Raw genomic sequence first — 17,848 nt, 5'->3', positions numbered from 1 at the left:
TCCCTGTCCCAGCCCTCAGACTGGAGTCAGCTTTGCAAGTTGTCCAAGATTTTTATCACCCTCAACATCTGCCAGCCCCATAGCCACAGCCCCTTCTCACCAGGAGCTCAGCATCTCTGCCTGGAGCAAGCCCTTTCAGGATGCCAGGATGCAGAGATTAACTCTGGCCTCTCCATCTGGCCCCAGATAAGATAAGGGTAGGGATCAGCATTATAAACAGGCCCCATCCTTCCCTCAGCCCAGGCTCCAGCTAGCTCAGGCCACACCATCCCAGGATCAGCATGGCCTTCCACCAGTGGGTGGTCACCCTGGCCTTGGCTATCCTCCTCATCATGGACAGGGGTGAGTGGGCAGACCTGGATTCTCTGTGGTTTGGTGTTGGTAGGTGAGCTTGGGGGTGGGGGCAGAGGCAGAGCCTCTAGCACCCTGTGAGGCCCAGGCTCTCTGTGTACACCTTCATTCTGCCCATGCACCCTCCATTGTGGTGGGGAAAGCCTTGGGCTGGGAGAAAAGAAACTTGAGTTCCAATCCCCACTCTGGCCCAGAATTGCCGAAGTCTCCCCTCCTCTTGGAGCCTGAGTTTCTCCAGCTGTAAAGTAGGAGTTGTTCCAGTTCAAAGCTGCACTAAGCAACCAGTGGGCTGGCAGTTGGGGAGGCAGAAGGGAGCAGGTAGGTCCCAGCCCTCCGGGGAGACAGATAAGTATGCTAGCTGCAGGGTGGTGGGTGCTAACAGAGACCTGGTCCTCTGAACTCCTGTGCTGCTCTGACAGGCTGTGGTTTGGGACTGAGGGCAACCCTGTGAGCACACGAGAGCCCTTGCCTGGTGCCAGGCTGGGCGATGAACACATACACCCGGGGTGGGGCCTCCTCAGGGCCTGAGGCACCTCTGCAATCTCACAGCTACTGTGCCAGGCACTTTTCTGAGCCCTTAAGACACATCAGTGACCAAAACAGACAAACAACTGTCCTGATGGATCATAAATCCAGTGGGGTAGGGGAGAAGGGAAAACACAATAAACAAGATAGGTACAATGTATGTGAAACAGTATATTAGAGGGTGATAAAGGCTGAGGAATGATAGGGATTGGGAGCGGGTTGCAATTTCAAATTAGAGGACAGCTCTCTGAGAGGCTGACATTTGAGTAATTGAAGGAGGTGAGGGAGTGAGCTGTGTGGATATTTGGAAGAAGAGGGTTTCAGGCAGAAGGCACAGCCAGTGGAAAGGCCTGAGGTGGGAGCATGTCTGGGGTGTCTGAAGTACTGCAAGGCCAATGTGGCTGGAGGAGACCCAGTACAGAATGACAGGAAAGATGAAAGAGGCAACTGTGAGCCACACTGAGTAAGGCCTTGCGGCCCAGTGTGAGAACCTGGCCTTTCCTCTGAGTGAAATGGGAGGCACCAAAGGGGTTTGAGCAGCGAATTCTGTCTTTAAAGGATTCCTGTGGTTGATATGTTGAGAATAAACTGGGGGGCAGAAATAAAGGAACCCCAGGAGCTCAGGTCCACAGGGAGGCAGGGTGACCCAGCAAGTAAGACAGCCATGTCGGCGTGAAAGAAGCCTAAATCCAAGTCCACGCGGGAAACCGTGGGGGACATCTGGGAAGGCCTCACTGGGAGGCAGCATCAGAGCCTGGAAAGGAGGGTATGATTCAGTAGGAGGAGAACAGCGGTGAGGTCATTTCAGGCAAGGGGAACCACATGAGCCAAAGCAGAGTGTTCCAGGAACAGTAAGCAGAGAGGAGTAGCTGGACCTGAGGGACAGAAGAAGTGTACTAGAAAGTGAGCCCAAGGAAGCAAGTTAAGGTCAGCTCACATAGTGCCCTAAACATAAGACTAAGGAGCTCAGGTCCATAGGGAGGCTTAGTGATCACAACAGGGGAAACATGGAAAGGCTTTATATATATATGTATTTTTTTCAATGCTTTTCTTTCGTTACGTATCATGCAATTCACAAATCTTACCACTCAGTGAATCTTATTAATGAGCTATGACAATGTATTTAATATATACCTGTGAACCCAAAACCCTATAAAGACATAGAACATTCCATTGCCCCAGAAATTTCCCTCATGCCAGTCAATCTCCACCCCCATGCCATCCCCCAGGGGCAACCACTGCTCTGTTTTTTCCACCATAATTAGTTGGCCTGTTCTTGAATTTCCCATAAATGGAATCATACAGTATGTAGTCTTTCCTGCCTGGTCTTTTGCTCAGCAAAATGTTTTTGAGATTCAGCCATGTTGTGTCCATCAACTGCCTGTTTGTTTTTGTTGCTAAGTAGTACCCCACTGTATTTACTTATCCATTCTCCTGTTAAAGACCATTTGGGTCACTTTTGGTTTTGGCAATTATGATATGGGTTTAAGCAGTGCAGTGACAAGTCCAGACTTGCATTTTGATGCCCCAATGCCAGGCTTAACCAGCACATCAGAGCTGACAGTTTCAGTTCCCTTCTCCCTCTCTACCTTGGAAATCTCTTGTGACAGCATCTCCAGAAGGTAAAACCACATTGCCTTGCACATCTCCAGGGACGGGAACTGTGCTTCTGGAGACAGCCTCCTCCTTCTGGCAAAGCTCCGAGAGAAAATTCCGCTTCATATGGAACCCAAACATGCCTCCACGCAGCCTCTTCACACAGATGGGCTCTGCTCTGTGGAGCAGAGAACAGTCCATCTCTCCCTCAGCCCCAGGACAGCCCTTCAGAGACCTCAGGAAGCACCCTGTCCTTCTCTAAGTTACATACTCTTCCTTCCACCTGTGCCATTAGGTATGGCTCCGGTTCCCTCATCCTCGCTTCACACTCGCCAGTCACTTCACAGTTTGCTCACGTCCTACAAGCAGTTCAGCCAGATCTTGAAGGGCACAACTGTGTGTGTAGAAGGAGTCAGGCCCTGGAGAATGACAGCCCCGTGTGAAAATCCTAGCTCTGTTAACAAACAGCATCCCTTTACCTCTTTGAGTGTCTTTCACAGGTCAAACGCCCAAGGAAACAGCCTCTGAGATCCGCATGCAGTTTCCTGGGGCGTGTTCACGGGAGTCGCAGCCATGAGGGTGAGGGAGGCTGACTGTGACACAGTGCAAGAGGCTTCAGAGGGTCCTACAGGGAGCTGTGGCGCTGGGCTGGCCCTTCAGCATCGTTCTGAATTGAGACAAGGTGGTCAGGGCCTTTGCACCCACATCACCCTGTCAATGGATATGGGCCGTTCCCAGGTAGGGGATGCAACCTCGGGCAAGGCAGCTCCATGCTGAGGGTAATTCCTATGAAAGTTCTCTCTGTGAGCAGTGAATACTCCTGGCAGCTGGGGAAATGAGTGCCTCAGTCCTGCAGGTGGGCTCTGGGTAGCAGACCACACAGCATCCACTTCTGTTTTACAGTAGTAAGGGAGGCATGAAGAGTAGTTAAAATCATGTATTCTCAATGCCTGGCACATAAAAACTGTTGAATTGTTATTTTTATTATTATTATATGGGACATAATTCCAGTGGGATATAACTACTGAGGAATAGGCTGGACCATCATCTCCCTAATTCTAAACTTCCTGTCTCTGTTCACATAACCCAAGATCACATCAGCTTTCTCACAGCCCCACTGTCTGGTGGCTCACCACCTCTTCTTGAGGAGTTCCAGATTGGGTAGAGGCTGGGCCAAGCCCCCTGAAGAAGAAGCTGCCCTCAGCCTCCTGGACCTGGGGCCTAGAGCCAATATCATCTAATTCTTGCTTTTTGTTTTTTTATCTTTCAGAAGTGCCAGTGTCAGCAGGAAAGCTCACTTTCTCAAGAATGGTAAGGCAGCTGCTTGCTGTTCTGGCCTTCCCTCTGCAGAGAGGAGTCTTCTCATCCATGTTGAGTAACCAGTGTTAATTATTCTTCTCCATGCTCCCGCTCAGACACCTTCAATGGCTCCAAGGTGGCCAGAGTGGCCCCCTGAGCCTGCATGTTCGCCAGATTAGCCCCTCCAGTATGCCCAGCCCCCTCATCAAAGTCCAGATCCTGGCCTCAAAGCACTGCTCCCACCTGGTCTCCAAGGCCCCTTCCATCAATGGGATCTCCCCACCCAGGCTCAGCAGGACAGGATGTGCTCTTTGCTTTGTGTAATGCAGACAGTCAGGCCACAGGGTTCAGGCCAAAGAGGTGACTCTGGCACACTGAATGGACCTGTGGAGTGTGCCAGCCTCCCCAACCTCATTCTATCATTCAACCCTTCACTCCGATTGCACAAACACCAATTTGTCCCTGAACCCCAAGTCTACCTGGCCCTAGGTCTGCATCCCAAGGCAGTGGTGCTGGCATCCTTGAGACCCTCCACCTCCCCTTTCACATAGGTGAATGAGGAAGCTCAGGGCCACCTTCCCATCCAGCGGCATCTTCCCCATCAGTCCATCAGAACCCAGTTTCCTCGGTGCCAAAGAGCCAAATACTTTACATACATTATTTCAACTAACCCAATGTGAAAGAAACACTATTATTCTTTATAATTTTTACAGATGAAGAAACTGAGGCTCAGAGAGTAGAAGTAGCTCATCTAAGGTTACACAGCTAATCAGTGGTAGAATTCAGGTCTCTAGGGCCCAGGCCTTCACTGCTACACCACACTGCCTCCCTCACCCTACCTTGTCTCAGGCTCCAATCCCAGTATTGACCCAGTTCTGACCTTGACCTCAGGCCTTGCCTGAAACCCTTTCAGCCTGAACCTCAATTAAACCCCAAACCCTGCCCCATTTCTCCAGCCTTCTCACCCTGTGCAGCCTTCCTGCCAAGGGCCTGATATACCATGCAGGCCAGAGTGAGTTCAGGAGACCCGGGGAGAGGGGGGCCTCCTGGGAATGATGGGTGGTTTGGTACTCTGTGCTCTTCAATGGGACCAGTAGCAGAGGTTCTAGTCAGGCCCTCTAAGGAGTATGTGAACCAGTTCCAGGAGCTTGAGGGCCCAAACTCACTCCACACACGTAGACATAAATGCAGGCATACACTTGGATGCCCACACACCCAGGCTCAGTAGACGCAGATACATATACGGTATATACCTAGCCACAGGCACACACATGGTCTGTGCGTACGTACAAGCAAACATACCAAGGGGTCCTCAGTGTGTTCGTTTCATGTTCACCAAACCCACACTGGGGCATTCTTAGATCTGGCTCCTCACTGGGGCTCCTCTGGTTCCAAGCAGAACTCCTAGGTCCCTCCCCACTGCCTCTGAATCCCTGAGTTCCCTCCCTTCTTTTCCACAGCCCATCTGTGAGCACATGACGGAGTCTCTAGATTGTTCCCAGACATCCAACCTGGTCTGTGGCACTGATGGAGTCACATATGAGAGTGAATGCCAGCTCTGCTTGACCCGGCTGTAAGTCTACCCCCGCAACCTCGGCTTGCTTGGATGGGCATTTGACCTTCTTCTTCCTTCACACATGCTTGGCCTGATGAGTCCTCTGACATTTACCCCTCACAGAATGAACACAAGTATAATTCATAGAAAAGCTGGAAGCTAGTGGCGGGTAGGGAGGGCTGATAGAAACTCTGGGTTCTTTTTCTTATTCTGGCCCTGACTGACTAGGTGACCCCATTTGTTCTTTCGTTTGTCTAGCCAACAATTATTTATTGAGCACTTACTATGTGCTAGGCTCTGGGGATAGAACAGAGGATATACTAAGTTAGACAGCATCAGGGGCCTCCTGGAATACACAGTCTATGGGGGAAGCCAGGCTGATGGTCAGCAAATTGCAGCACAGAATGCTCATGGCTCAGATGAGCACACATGGTGTCATGGGAGCAGGGAAGAAGCAAGGGCAGGGACACTGCCTAGAGGAGGTGACATCTGAGCTCAGCCCTAAAGGATAAGCAGAAATTAGCTAGGAAAAAGAAATGAGGGAAGATAATTCCAGGTATAAGAAGGAATATTTAGAAAGATCTAGAAGGGAAAGAAAGTTCGTATTTGAGGAAATATAAGAAGTTGGACATTCTAGAGTATAAAATTTAAGGGAGAATGGGGGAGAGGTGAAATGAGTCAGAAAGGTAAGCAGGGCTGAACATGACCTTGGTACGTCAGATCACCAATTTGCTCTCAGATTCTTCACCAGTAAAACCCTCAGAGTTGGCCTGAGAGCTAAATGAGATCATGGAAGAGAACAGAGTCCTTGGAAGCTGCAGAGCTCTAGATAGATGCGAAAGAAAGTTTGTATTTGAAGAAATATAAGGAGCAGCAGGACTTGTCATAGTTTAGAAAAGGATCATGCTAATTAAAGACTCTCATGATTAGGAGATACATTGGAAATAGGATTGACAGGTTTAGATGTGACTAGCTGTGAAGGGTGAGGGGAGGAGGCAACATGCTGGCTCCTAACTTGTGGGCTTGGGTGACTGGTGGTGCCATGTGCTGAGATGCAGGGCTTGGGAGTATGTAGCCACTTGGGGGGGCAATGATGTTCGTGGACAGTTAAGCCTCTGAGATGTCCTAGCAGAGATATGCAATGGGCAGCTACGTGAAAAGGCAAAACAGAGATCTGAGCAGAAGACAGATCTGGCAGCCATCAGCATGCAGTGGTGGCTGAAACCTCAGGAAGCTGAAATCTCCCGGGGGGAGGGGGGAGATGGTTTGCAGGGTTCAGCAGGGTGTCTGGGTGGGCCAGGTCCCTGGAGGGTACATTATAGTTCCTAAGGAGGTTGTCTCATCCCTGTCTCCTGTGATCCTAGAAAAACCAAACAGGACATCCAGATCGTGAAGGATGGCAAATGCTGACTCCACAAGGAGCACCTGAAGCCATGAAGTTTGGGGCTGGAAAACAGTGGTGGGCATGGAGAAGACATGACTTGAATTAAAAGATCCAGGGCCAAGCACAGTGGCTCATGCCTGTAATCCAAGCACTTTGGGAGGTCAAGGTGGGAGGATTGCTTGAGGCCAGGAGTTCAAGAATAGCCTGGGCAACATGGTGAGAATCCATCTCTACAAAAAATAAATAAATAAAATAAAATAATAAAATAGAAATAAAATATCCAGTCCAACCGAGTAAAGTGGGCCAACGTTTCTGGGGACTGTGGGGAGATGGTCTGAGGTGGGGGCATGGAGGACAGATCTTGTACTATCCTGCTATTCTCTCCTGAATCTGATGTATAGCTCCTCTCCAACCCTCTAGTGCTCCTCGACCCTGTCACATGTCCCCTCAGAGGTCCCAGTTACCTTCTACCTGTTTGAGAGTCCAGCCCCTGACCCCAGTGCTCTTGTCTGCCCCAGCCCACATTGTCATTCAAGCCAAGAACCTAGGTGAGATCTGTATTCTCTGCCACTGCCAGGGTGCATAGCCCAGCCTCAGAAACCCCACCCCCCACCCCCGTAAGGATCATCCCACACCCTTCATGTCTTTCTCCTGGGCTGCACCAGCACTCAGAGGTGTACATGCACATACATACACACACATGGGACACAGTGAGAGTTGACATTCAGGCAATGAACACAGTACAGCTAAACTGCTGGTCATAGAAACTGAACTAGGGGCCGGGCACGGTGGCTCACGCCTGTAATCCTAGCACTCTGGGAGGCCGAGGCGGGCGGATTGTTTGAGCTCAGGAGTTCGAAACCAGCCTGAGCAACAGCGAGACCCCATCTCTACTAAAAATAGAAAGAAATTAATCGGACAACTAAAAATATATAGAAAAAATTAGCCAGGCATGGTGGCGCATGCCTGTAGTCCCAGCTACTTGGGAGGCTGAGGCAGAAGGATTGCTTGAGCCCAGGAGTTTGAGGTTGCTGTGAGCTAGGATGACGCCACAGCACTCTAGCCCGGGCAACACAGCGAGACTCTGTCTCAAAAAAAAAAAAAAAAAAACTGAATTAGGTTTTCAACAATTGAAAACAGATGCTGCCCCAAGACCTTTAAGAGGCCCCCCTGCACCCTGGCTACCCAGATTGTCCCCTGGAAACCCCTGGGTCGCCCAGTGTCCAGTGTCTAGGGTTAATTCCTGGCACAGCAGGATGACTTCCAGACCCCGCTCTGCTCTTCTGGTCAACACCCACTCTGACTGGTGGTTAAATATTTTGACGTTAGATGCAGCTCCAGGCACACACCACACATGTACTCACATAACGACCCACAGGGACACACAGCATTCAGAAATCCCATCAGAGAACCCAGCGTGTGGTATATGTCAAATACCCCCTCTTTTGGCCAAAGGCTATGGGAGGAGCCTCTTGATAGTGGTGGCAGGAGAAAGGCATAAGGAGAGAGGCTAGCCAGGTAGGAGCAGTTTCACAGACAGATTCCTGCTCTATGGTTGGCAGAAAGGGCAGGAAATACTCTGTGGAAAAACACACGTCTGAAAGAACAGTGAGGGCAAGGAAGGCAGGAACCTATATTCCCTGGACCACTGAAATTGGAACACCAGGCAGGAACTGTTGCTGAGGGACCAGGAGGTCATCTGTAGGGCCTTCTACTGTTATCGATCAGCTTGTTTCCCACCTGCATATGAATGATGTAGGATTAAGTACCCAAAATGACAGTAGCATAAACAGACAAAAATTAACTCCTCTCACACATAGACAGTATAACAGCACCATGCTCCTTCTATATATTGTTACTCTGCCATCCTCATCACAGTTTCCACCTCAAGGTCAGAGACAGCTGCTCCAAATCCAGCCATCATGTCTACATTCCAGGCCACAGAGAGGAAGAAAGAAGGGCATACCATCTGCCTCTGACGATATTTCCCATAAGATGTACATACTTTGTTCATATCCCATTGGCGAAAATGTCTCTTGGCCATGCTGGAACATGGAGACTGAGAAATAGTCTTGATCTGGTTGGCCATGTATTAAGCTAAGAATTATGGGTTCACTTTTTGTAGGAGGAAGAGAAAGGGGATACTGGTGACATCTAAAATCTCTCCCCTAAGTGGAAAGCTCCTCTTACAACCAAGTGCTGCAGCCCAGCCAAGCATCTCTTCAGTGACCCTTCCTTCCACTCATAATCTGAGGAATCATGAAGATTAAGCCCAAACAACGTGCCAGGCCCCACTCTGGAAAAAATACCTAATTCCCCACTTACAGATTTGGAATCTGCCCCGTCTTTGGGAACCATGCCAAACCTAAGTGTTGGCCCTAAAGGCCATATCTATGGCATGTGACCCTTCTGCCCTGGCTGTTGCTAATTGGCCAAAAGATTCTTCCCCAGGATTTTTCAAATTGGAAATAAGAAAACAGAGGCAGTTCCCCTCTGGTAGTGAAGCTGCAGGATAAGCGACATGGGAGCTCCTGGTAGCCAAGCTTCCCATTTTGTGGAAGAAGCAGGACTAAGGATGATGTGGACACGCAAGGAGAAGAGGTAGGGAGAGTGATTCTGGATAGTGTTTGAGTTTCTGTTTTATATTTTAAAATATTTCTATTGCCTATTCTTATTTGTTTATTTAATGTTTTTTGTTAGCTCTGGACATTAAGTGATACCAAGTGTTTTGAGTTTCTTAAGCCCACCTGCCCTTGACCTTCTCAGAGTTACATGGGATAATGTGATATCCTGCCCATAAATTTTCTATTTTGCCCAATATCTTTGGAATTGGGTACTTTTCTGGTACTTTCAACTACAAGAGTCCTGACTATTATATGAAGAAAAGCATTTCACAAGAGGTTACCTTTAAGTTGTGCCTTGAAGGGTAAGAAAAAATCGCTAACTAAATAGACAATGTGTGGAAGAATTCTTCCAGCTCTGAGGCTGAAGGATCAATTTGTGGGATCACACATCCCCATCTGTTTCCCTCATGGTAGGACTTATCGTGTCCCAGGAAAAGTGGGTAGCTGACAAGGGCGTTCTTTCCCCATTCATAGGCAGAGATACCTCTTGGACGAGCAGATCTATGTGAGTGGGCCCTGTGTGCCCAGGCCTCAGTCGCCACCCTGCACATCTGCCTAGCAGTCCATGCCCTAAGGCCTCTTTTCTCAACCCTTAAAAAAGACAGTGGATTTTAACACTGTAAACTGCAGTGCCTACAGCACTGTAGCAGTCAAGTGCACCTATAGAAACTTCACTATTGATGCGTGCATTCAATAGTCATTCGTTGTCCAAATATTTATTGAGGTCCCACTATATACAAGACAATGTGCTTGAAACAGTGCTGTTAACAAGACAAAGAAGTTCCTTCACCCAAGGAATTTACAGTCTAGTATTAAAGGCAAATACTAATCAAATAATCCCATGAATAAACCATCATGGACTGTGATAAACGCTGTGAAAGAAGTTATGGGAAGCCATGAGAGGATTCCACATGGGGGCCGATATGGTTTCAGACAGTAGGTAAGGTTTCTCCATGGAAGAGACATTTGAGTTAAATTCTGAAGGATGACTAGGAGCTACCTACAAAAGTGGTGGGGGTGGAGGAAGGATGGTGAGGAACTGTCCAGCAGAGGTAGCAGCATGTGCAAAGACCCCCAGGCAGGAGAGAGCACCATGCTTGAGAGGGCACTATGCATCTGAGGACCTGAAAGAAGACCAGAGTGGCTGACAGCAGAGAGCAAATAGGAGAAAGGCTTGAAATGAGATACCAGAAGGCATGGGGTAAGGACTTTGGCCTTTATTCTAAGAGAATGGGGAGCCATTGGAGGTTTCTAAAAAAGGGAGTACCATGATTAAGATTTGCATTTTATGATCACTCAGACTGCTCTGTGAAGAATGAACTGGAGAGGGCCAGGGAGGAAGTGGAGACACTAACATAGGAGTAGAGAGGAAGAGAGAGAATAGGAGCACAAGCATGTGAAACCCCATGTTGGTTGCAATGCAGTACAGTAGAGATTAAAAGCACTGGCTCTGAAATCAAACTGCCCAGCTTTGTGTCCTGGCTTTGCCACTTATTCTATGACCTTGAGCAAATTACCTAAGTTCTCGCAGTTTCCTTATCTCTAAATGGGGATAATACCTATCTACCTCTTAGATTATGTGAGAATTAAATGACTAGTATAAATATAAAGAACTTAGAACAGTGTCCAGCACACAGTAACTTCTCATTAAGTGTTGTGGCCCAAGGCCACCCAGCTACTATACAAAAACAGATCAATAGTGAACCACACTGATTAAAGTTGAGGGTGGGTGGGCTAGGCCCTGAACCTCATCCATGTGTCCATCTCTACCATCGCCTTGCCTAAGGTCTTACCCACCCAGTCCTAAATTCCTGGCACTTCAATAACTCCTGCTCTGCCAAATGAGTGGCCTGTTAGAATCTGTCACCTGAGCACTGTGTTGAAAAATGAGGTGACAGCAGCTGACCAGTTTAAGAAGAGTTCTAGCATGCAGGGCCACTCTCAACTTTATTAAACATATATTACTACTAGAGCCACAAAAGGTTTTTCCTCATCAATCAAAAAAACAAAAACAAAACCCTCTTCTGCTCCATGATAGGCATATAATAACGAAGGGGAATAGTCCACAAAATGGACAGGAAAAGCCTTGAAGGAAATACAGATCTCAGAAGAGTATGCCTAACAGAAAAGCCTTTGAAGGAGGCACATGTCACTCCTGAGACGTTTATAGTTGGCTTCACCACCTGCCTGCTTCACTCACTCTGGCTCCTCCTCTTTGCCTTCCTAAGCCATGGTTCGGGCCTGGTTTCAAGCAGACTTAACACTGGGTTCTAACCTTCCAAAGATTTGCTTGGGGACAAGGAAGTCCATGCATCAACCACAAGCCCCATCCCTGGAATGGCCGCCTGGTATCTCAGGCCTGTGGCTAGGCAGGGTCACTGGGAGGTGAGGATAAGATCTATAAAAAACCCAGCCAGATGTTCTGGAATTAGGTCACTATAAGGGATATCTACACTACTTGTGTGCCAAGCACCTGTTCCAAGCCATTTCCACCATTCCTGACTAGATGCAAACTCCTGTTGATTCTGGTTTTACATCTACGGGACTATGGGATCATAAGGACAAAAAAGCCCTTATGTGTCTGAAGACCAGGGTGGACTATAAATCCAGAACTAGCCCAGGACAAACCAAGAGCTCTCACCAGCCCAAAGAAAGCACCCAAAAGTCAAAAGAGCTGGGAAAACTTGGGCAGGGGAGGCCCTCTCCAGAAAAGATGGGCTGCTGGACAGCACAGTGACACACAGAATGAGAAAACAGACAGGTGCTCTACTTAAGATCACAAAGACAATACATTTTCATTGAGAACCGGTGTAGGAGTCCCCTGGCAGCCCTGGAGAAATCAGGAAACCTTTCTTCCAGAGAGGGCAGAGCTGGTAGTGCTATTCTTCAGGGCAGCATAGCCTTTCTCTGCTGCACCTCACTTGGCCAAGGCCAAGTTTGCAGACTGTAGCCGCTCGGTCTCCTGGCAGATGTTCTGCTCCACTGTGTCACACTCAGCTAGGAATGCCTAAAAGATAGACATGGGGCAGTGAGGGACCATCCAGGGCTAGCCGACTACTGCCACCACAAGGCTGTTTGCTTAGCCATTCTGGGAAACCCATGGGTGAGACTCAAAATGGGCTATGCACAGATAAAGACGGGCACCTGGCCTGGGCTCCAAAGTAAGGGGAGGAAAGGAAGAGGGAAGCATAGGACCAGGGTTTCTGACCATGCTTTAGGCCAACAACCTCCCAAAAAGTGGTAAAGACAGGAAGGGAGCCTTGCCTCAAGGTCACTGCACTGCAATTGCACAATTGTAGTGAACACTGTACACATGAACACTGCCTTCTGGAATTGTGTAATGTATCAGCCCTATCTGCTCTCCACTGAGTTTCCTCCCTCAATAGTTTAAATCCAAATATAACTACAGGGACATGAAGGGGGTTCTTCTCTGATGTTCTGGGCTCATGCTGATAAATAAACAAGAACCAAAAAAAGCCTATACCACACACCACACTTCTACCCTACTTTGAACAGATAAACACACGCATCAACATATTAACATATTACGCTTTGTCATGCGCTATCACACAACTCACCTGAACCTTTTTCACCAAACCTTTCCTTTTCAGTCTGCTGTCTTTGAAATTTTCTGGCAGGATCTATGAAATAAGTTGACACATAACAATCCTCAGTGAAAATGACAGGAGGACACATCAGAAACACCCACAGTACACCAAGCAGGTCACAGGTCACTGGTGTGAATAAGATGTGCATTTTTAGGAGTCCTTTCCTTAGGTCTGTATCCAACATGGCCCTTCCCATAGCTCACGTCCCTATAAAAGTGCCCACTGTTCTCAGTGTCTGGGCCATAGAAACTGATCTGTAACACAGACTTTGTTCTTTCACTGTTTCCTATGTATGCATACTGTGCCCTGGCCAGATCATGAGCTCACTGTGCCAGGAAAAGTGCCTTCTGCTTCTTCTTTACAACACCTCCCCCTAACCCCGGCAACAGAATCACAAGCACAGAGCAGTTCACCCTCATGAATGAAGCATCAGGCTAGAGATATTATTATTATTGTCATCTGTAAAAGAGAACCTGGGGCCAGTGATTTTCTACAGTGTCATAAGATCTGGGTCTGGCTAAATTCTGTATAGGTAATGAGCTCAGTAGGATTATCAGTCACATTAATATCAAGGAAAGTGAAGTCCTGTGTTTCGCTGACCATGAGATCATGGACTACTCAGCTTCCAGCTTCATGATGATTACAGATGCTATTAGCATACATAAATACAGATGACTAAAGTCCTATGCTGGTGAGCTGTGAGTGCCTAGAAATCAGGAACTGTCTTATCATTCTGTGTATTCACCTAGGACTTAGCACGGTGTCTGGCACATAGTAGGTGCTTAGTATCCTCAGGTGATGGGTTTGCCCAGGGAATAGGAGTACATTACTGAAAGAGTAAAATTAACTGAAATATAGTCAAAGAAAACAGGTTCTTCTCAGCTGAGTATTTACTTACTAGTGTGTCAATCTCCTCCAAGATCTTCATAAACTGCTCTATTGTGGCTTTTACTCTCCTATCAAGTTTGCAGAGAGCTTCAGCTTGCAAATCCTTGGCCAGAAAACCCTGTGAGGAAATAATGCATTATTGCAAGGGTTCCGTGAGACATGGAAAACTCCATGCCACAGCCCTGGTGAAGTAACCAGACCCTGAGTCCACCATAGCCCTGACAGCCCAGGCCACATCTTAGACTTACAACTTCATCTCTTGGAAAAAAGAGAAAGGCTGGCCTTAGGTTAGTCCAAGAATTTGACCAGGCTACAGGCCACTCTATCTCACATGGCCAACTGGGGCTGCAAACGCGCTCTGAGGCTTACCTCTAGTGATGCTCCCTATCACAAGTGTATACCTACACACAAGAGGCAGACATTAAGAGCACAGGCTTTAGAGTCTTAAAGGCCTGAGCTTGAATCCTGACTGCCACTTACTAGCCTGTCATCTTTTTTTTTTTTTTGAGACAGAGTCTCACTATGTTGCCCGGGCTAGAGTGCCGTGGCGTCAGCCTAGCTCACAGCAACCTCAAACTCCTGGGCTCAAGCTATCCTCCTGCCTCAGCCTCCCGAGTAGCTGACTACAGGCATGCGCCACCATGCTCGGCTAGTTTTTTCTATATATTTTTAGTTGTCCATTTAATTTCTGTCTATTTTTAGTAGAGACGGGGTCTCGCTCTTGCTCAGGCTGGTTTCGAACTCCTGAGCTCAAACAATCCGCCCGCCTCGGCCTCCCAGAGAGCTAGGATTACAGGCGTGAGCCACCGCGCCCGGCCTTAGCCTGTCATCTTGAACAAGTTACTTAGGCTATCCATGCCTCAGTATCCTCATTTCTAAAATGAAGGTTATGATACCCACACCCTAGAAGGTTACTATGAAGATAAAGAGGAATATATGCAGATACTTAATATAATTTGAGGCATAGACATGTGCTAACAAATGGCAGCAGCACTTATATTATTTTTATTAAATTGTCTGATGGTTTACCCACATTGCTTAGCCTGATGACCAGTTAGCTGGTGACAAGACTTGGACAGCAGGGATCTCTGAGGATGTGTATCAAACATGGACCCTCTATGAATCAACAAAATATTCTTTACCTTGCCAAACACACTACAATTATCAAAGCTAAGAGCTACAGATACAGATTCAACAACATGTAGCGAGAGCTTTAAACATCACCCAGAAAGAATTTATTCTACCAGAATAAACTGAAAGAATTTTTTCTACCAGAAAAAATCAAATGTGGTCAAAAAAGATTTATGTCCAAGGATGTTCAAAGAAGCATTACACATAATGGTAAAAATATTAAGTCATGGCTGGGCGCGGTGGCTCACGCCTGTAATCCTAGCTCTCTGGGAGGCCGAGGCGGGCAGACTGTTTGAGCTCAGGAATTCAAAACTAGCCTGAGCAAGAGCGAGACCTCGTCTCTACTAAAATTAGAAAGAAATTAATTGGACAACTAAAAATATATAGAAAAAAAAATGAGCCGGGCATGGTGGCGCATGCCTGTAGTCCCAGCTACTCGGGAGGCTGAGGCAGAAGGATTGCTTAAGCAAAATACTAAGTGATGAACAATAGAGAATTGATTAGGTAAACTGTGATATATTCATATATGATGAAATATTATGAAAGCTTTGAAAAGTATGGTCATTTTTAATAATACAGGAAAATGTTCCTATTTTTTAGCCAATAAAAGAAAAATTTATGAAGTGTGCTAACATGTCATTTTTTTTTAAGATGAAAACTACATTTCAGGCTATAGTAGTGTTTATCTCTGAGTCAGGGCCTTATAGGAAATTTTTATTTTCCACATTAGTGCCTACACATGTATTTAGAACGTTTCTATAATCAGCACACATTAATTTTATAATTAAAGCACAAATACATACCCATTAATATTACTAAGTGAGGCAGGGAAAAGAAATAGGTGGTCTTGGGCTGTTCCTAATCCTTGCTCGGTTTCTATATTCCATCTCTAATAGAAGGAATTTAATAGCATAACCACCCACACATATACACACACACACCACCACCCTCCCACCAGGATCATGTTAAACCTGGACCTTCTATGAATCAACAAAATATTTTTTTGCCTTGCAAACACACTACAATAGCTTGGACTGGGGGAAGCTACCTGTTCTATTTCAGACAATGCATGATCCTAGCATGGAAGGTGCTCTCCTGTGAGCACAAATGGATGCTGGCTGGGATCTGCCAATAACAACGCCAAAAATAATTAAAAAACACTCAGTATGTGTCAGGCTCAACCTACGTTATTTAATCCTCACAACAACCCTAAGAAGGAAATATCACCATTATTCTCTTTTTACAGACGAGAAACTTGAGAAACAAACTTGCCCACAATAAGAGAAAGGGTAGAGGCAGGATCTGAATCCAGGGAATCTGACTGCAAAGCATGCCCTTGTAACCACACATTATATCCATGGAGTTCTCATAGAAGGCAGAAAGTCAAAGTCCATGAAGAGAGTTACCTGCTGGATTCCAGCAAACTCTTTATTCAACTCTTCTAGTTGGTCAGCTATCTTCTCCACAGACTTCTCCAAATGTTTCAATTTCTTTAGTTCAGCCTCTTCCTCTGGACTGTTCTAAAATGGTTAAGAATAAAATAAAGTCAATAATCACCAAGAATAGTAGCCTTATCAGGAAAAAAGCTGACCAAAATTGGGCTAAATCACTCACCTAGAAAGATTGGTCTTAAATTAACTCTGCTGCCTCTTGGAAAGCAAGTCAAAGGGTTTTCTATCTACAAAGGCTCCAGACTATAGAGACGGTATTAGGTAAACATTCTGGTGAGGGCCCTGACAGCTTGGGTTGAGAGAATGGAGCCAATGCAAGCGCCAGATTCAGCCTCAGCCCTAGACTGATCAACAGCCAAACTGAAGCCTGCAGGGTAAACAAATTACAGTGAACACCTGTGAGGAACCCAGAATGGCAAGACAGGCAGAATTCTATTCCTTTAAATGGAATTCCTATTAATAAATGTCAGCCTCCAACTGAGCTCTCCTATTTAACATGATGATAATGATGACAATGATGAATACTTTTATTGAACACTCCCAACATTCCAGACACTATCCTAAGCACATTACCTGTATTATATTTTTAAGCCTTTTCACAACCCTATGAAGGAGGTACTGTTACACAGATGACGAAACTGAGACTTAATGTAGTAAAGTAACCTAAGGTCACACATCCCAAAAGAGATGGAGCAGATTTAAGTTCAGACTTGGCTCCACACACTCCCAGTCAGCTCCTACTAGAGATCTCATAGCTTCTTCAAATTCATAGATCTCACAGCTTCTAACTCAACCCTTGAGTCCTGCCTACTGCACATCACAATTCTCTCTGACCCTTAAGCAAGAAATTTAGAGTATTTTCCTTTCTCTCACCTAAATAATTGGTAGCCAGGTCCAGCAGCTTCCTGCTTTCTTATACCATCCCAAATTGTTCATTCCTCTTTGTGGCCAAATCCTTAATTCCAGTCCCCTGGCAGTTCCAAGTTCCAAATTAGATTTCTTTGCCTCCACTTTGCTAATCTCTGCTCTCTCTACTCAGCTACTTCACTAGAAGTACGGGAATTTCACATGCTTGACAATTCCACTGTGTCACAGTTCAAGGCTGGCCACAGCCCTCTCTCATCACCCAAGGGGCTGCTTCCCTCACCTGTCACCCACTGACTCGTTTTCTCCCCCACTCGGTTCTTTACTCTGAACCTATCCTTCCAGTCAAAGAGCATTTTCCCCTTGTGGAAGATTTTAGTTAAAAGGGTGGTTAGGCCAGGCGCGGTGGCTCACGCCTGTAATCCTAGCACTCTGGGAGGCCGAGGCGGGCGGATTGTTTGAACTCAAGAGTTCAAGACCAGCCTGAGCAAGAGCGAGACCCTGTCTCTACTAAAAACAGAAAGAAATTAATCAGACAACTAAAAATATATATAGAAAAAATTAGCCGGGCA

General features: G+C 46.7%; 2 protein-coding genes across 2 annotated transcripts in view; one reads left to right on the top strand and one right to left on the bottom strand.

Annotated features, from left to right (window-relative positions):
- The first annotated feature begins 276 nt into the window (after positions 1-276).
- SPINK4 (serine peptidase inhibitor, Kazal type 4) lies at positions 277-6,825 on the top strand. The gene is made up of 4 exons (XM_012656531.1): positions 277-342; positions 3,743-3,783; positions 5,232-5,344; positions 6,691-6,825. Exons 1-4 carry the CDS (start codon positions 282-284, stop codon positions 6,734-6,736), a joined length of 261 nt encoding a protein of 86 aa, XP_012511985.1. The 5' UTR covers positions 277-281; the 3' UTR covers positions 6,737-6,825.
- Positions 6,826-12,080: 5,255 nt separating this feature from the next.
- The window catches only part of BAG1 (BCL2-associated athanogene), a 9,935-nt gene continuing 4,167 nt past the window's right edge, over positions 12,081-17,848 (bottom strand). Inside the window, exons 5-8 of the mRNA XM_012655974.1 lie at positions 16,368-16,481; positions 13,841-13,948; positions 12,913-12,975; positions 12,081-12,341 (exon numbers count right to left, since the gene is read on the bottom strand). Of these exons, the coding sequence (XP_012511428.1) occupies positions 12,252-12,341; positions 12,913-12,975; positions 13,841-13,948; positions 16,368-16,481 (375 nt within the window). The 3' untranslated portion in view covers positions 12,081-12,251. The remainder of the gene's footprint in view (positions 12,342-12,912; positions 12,976-13,840; positions 13,949-16,367; positions 16,482-17,848) is intronic.

This window comes from Propithecus coquereli, unplaced genomic scaffold (assembly GCF_000956105.1).
Source record: "Propithecus coquereli isolate 6110/MARCELLA unplaced genomic scaffold, Pcoq_1.0 Scaffold114, whole genome shotgun sequence".
NCBI lineage: Eukaryota > Metazoa > Chordata > Mammalia > Primates > Indriidae > Propithecus > Propithecus coquereli.
Note: the sequence above shows the minus strand (reverse complement) of the source record. Positions and strands in the feature narration are given on the sequence as shown.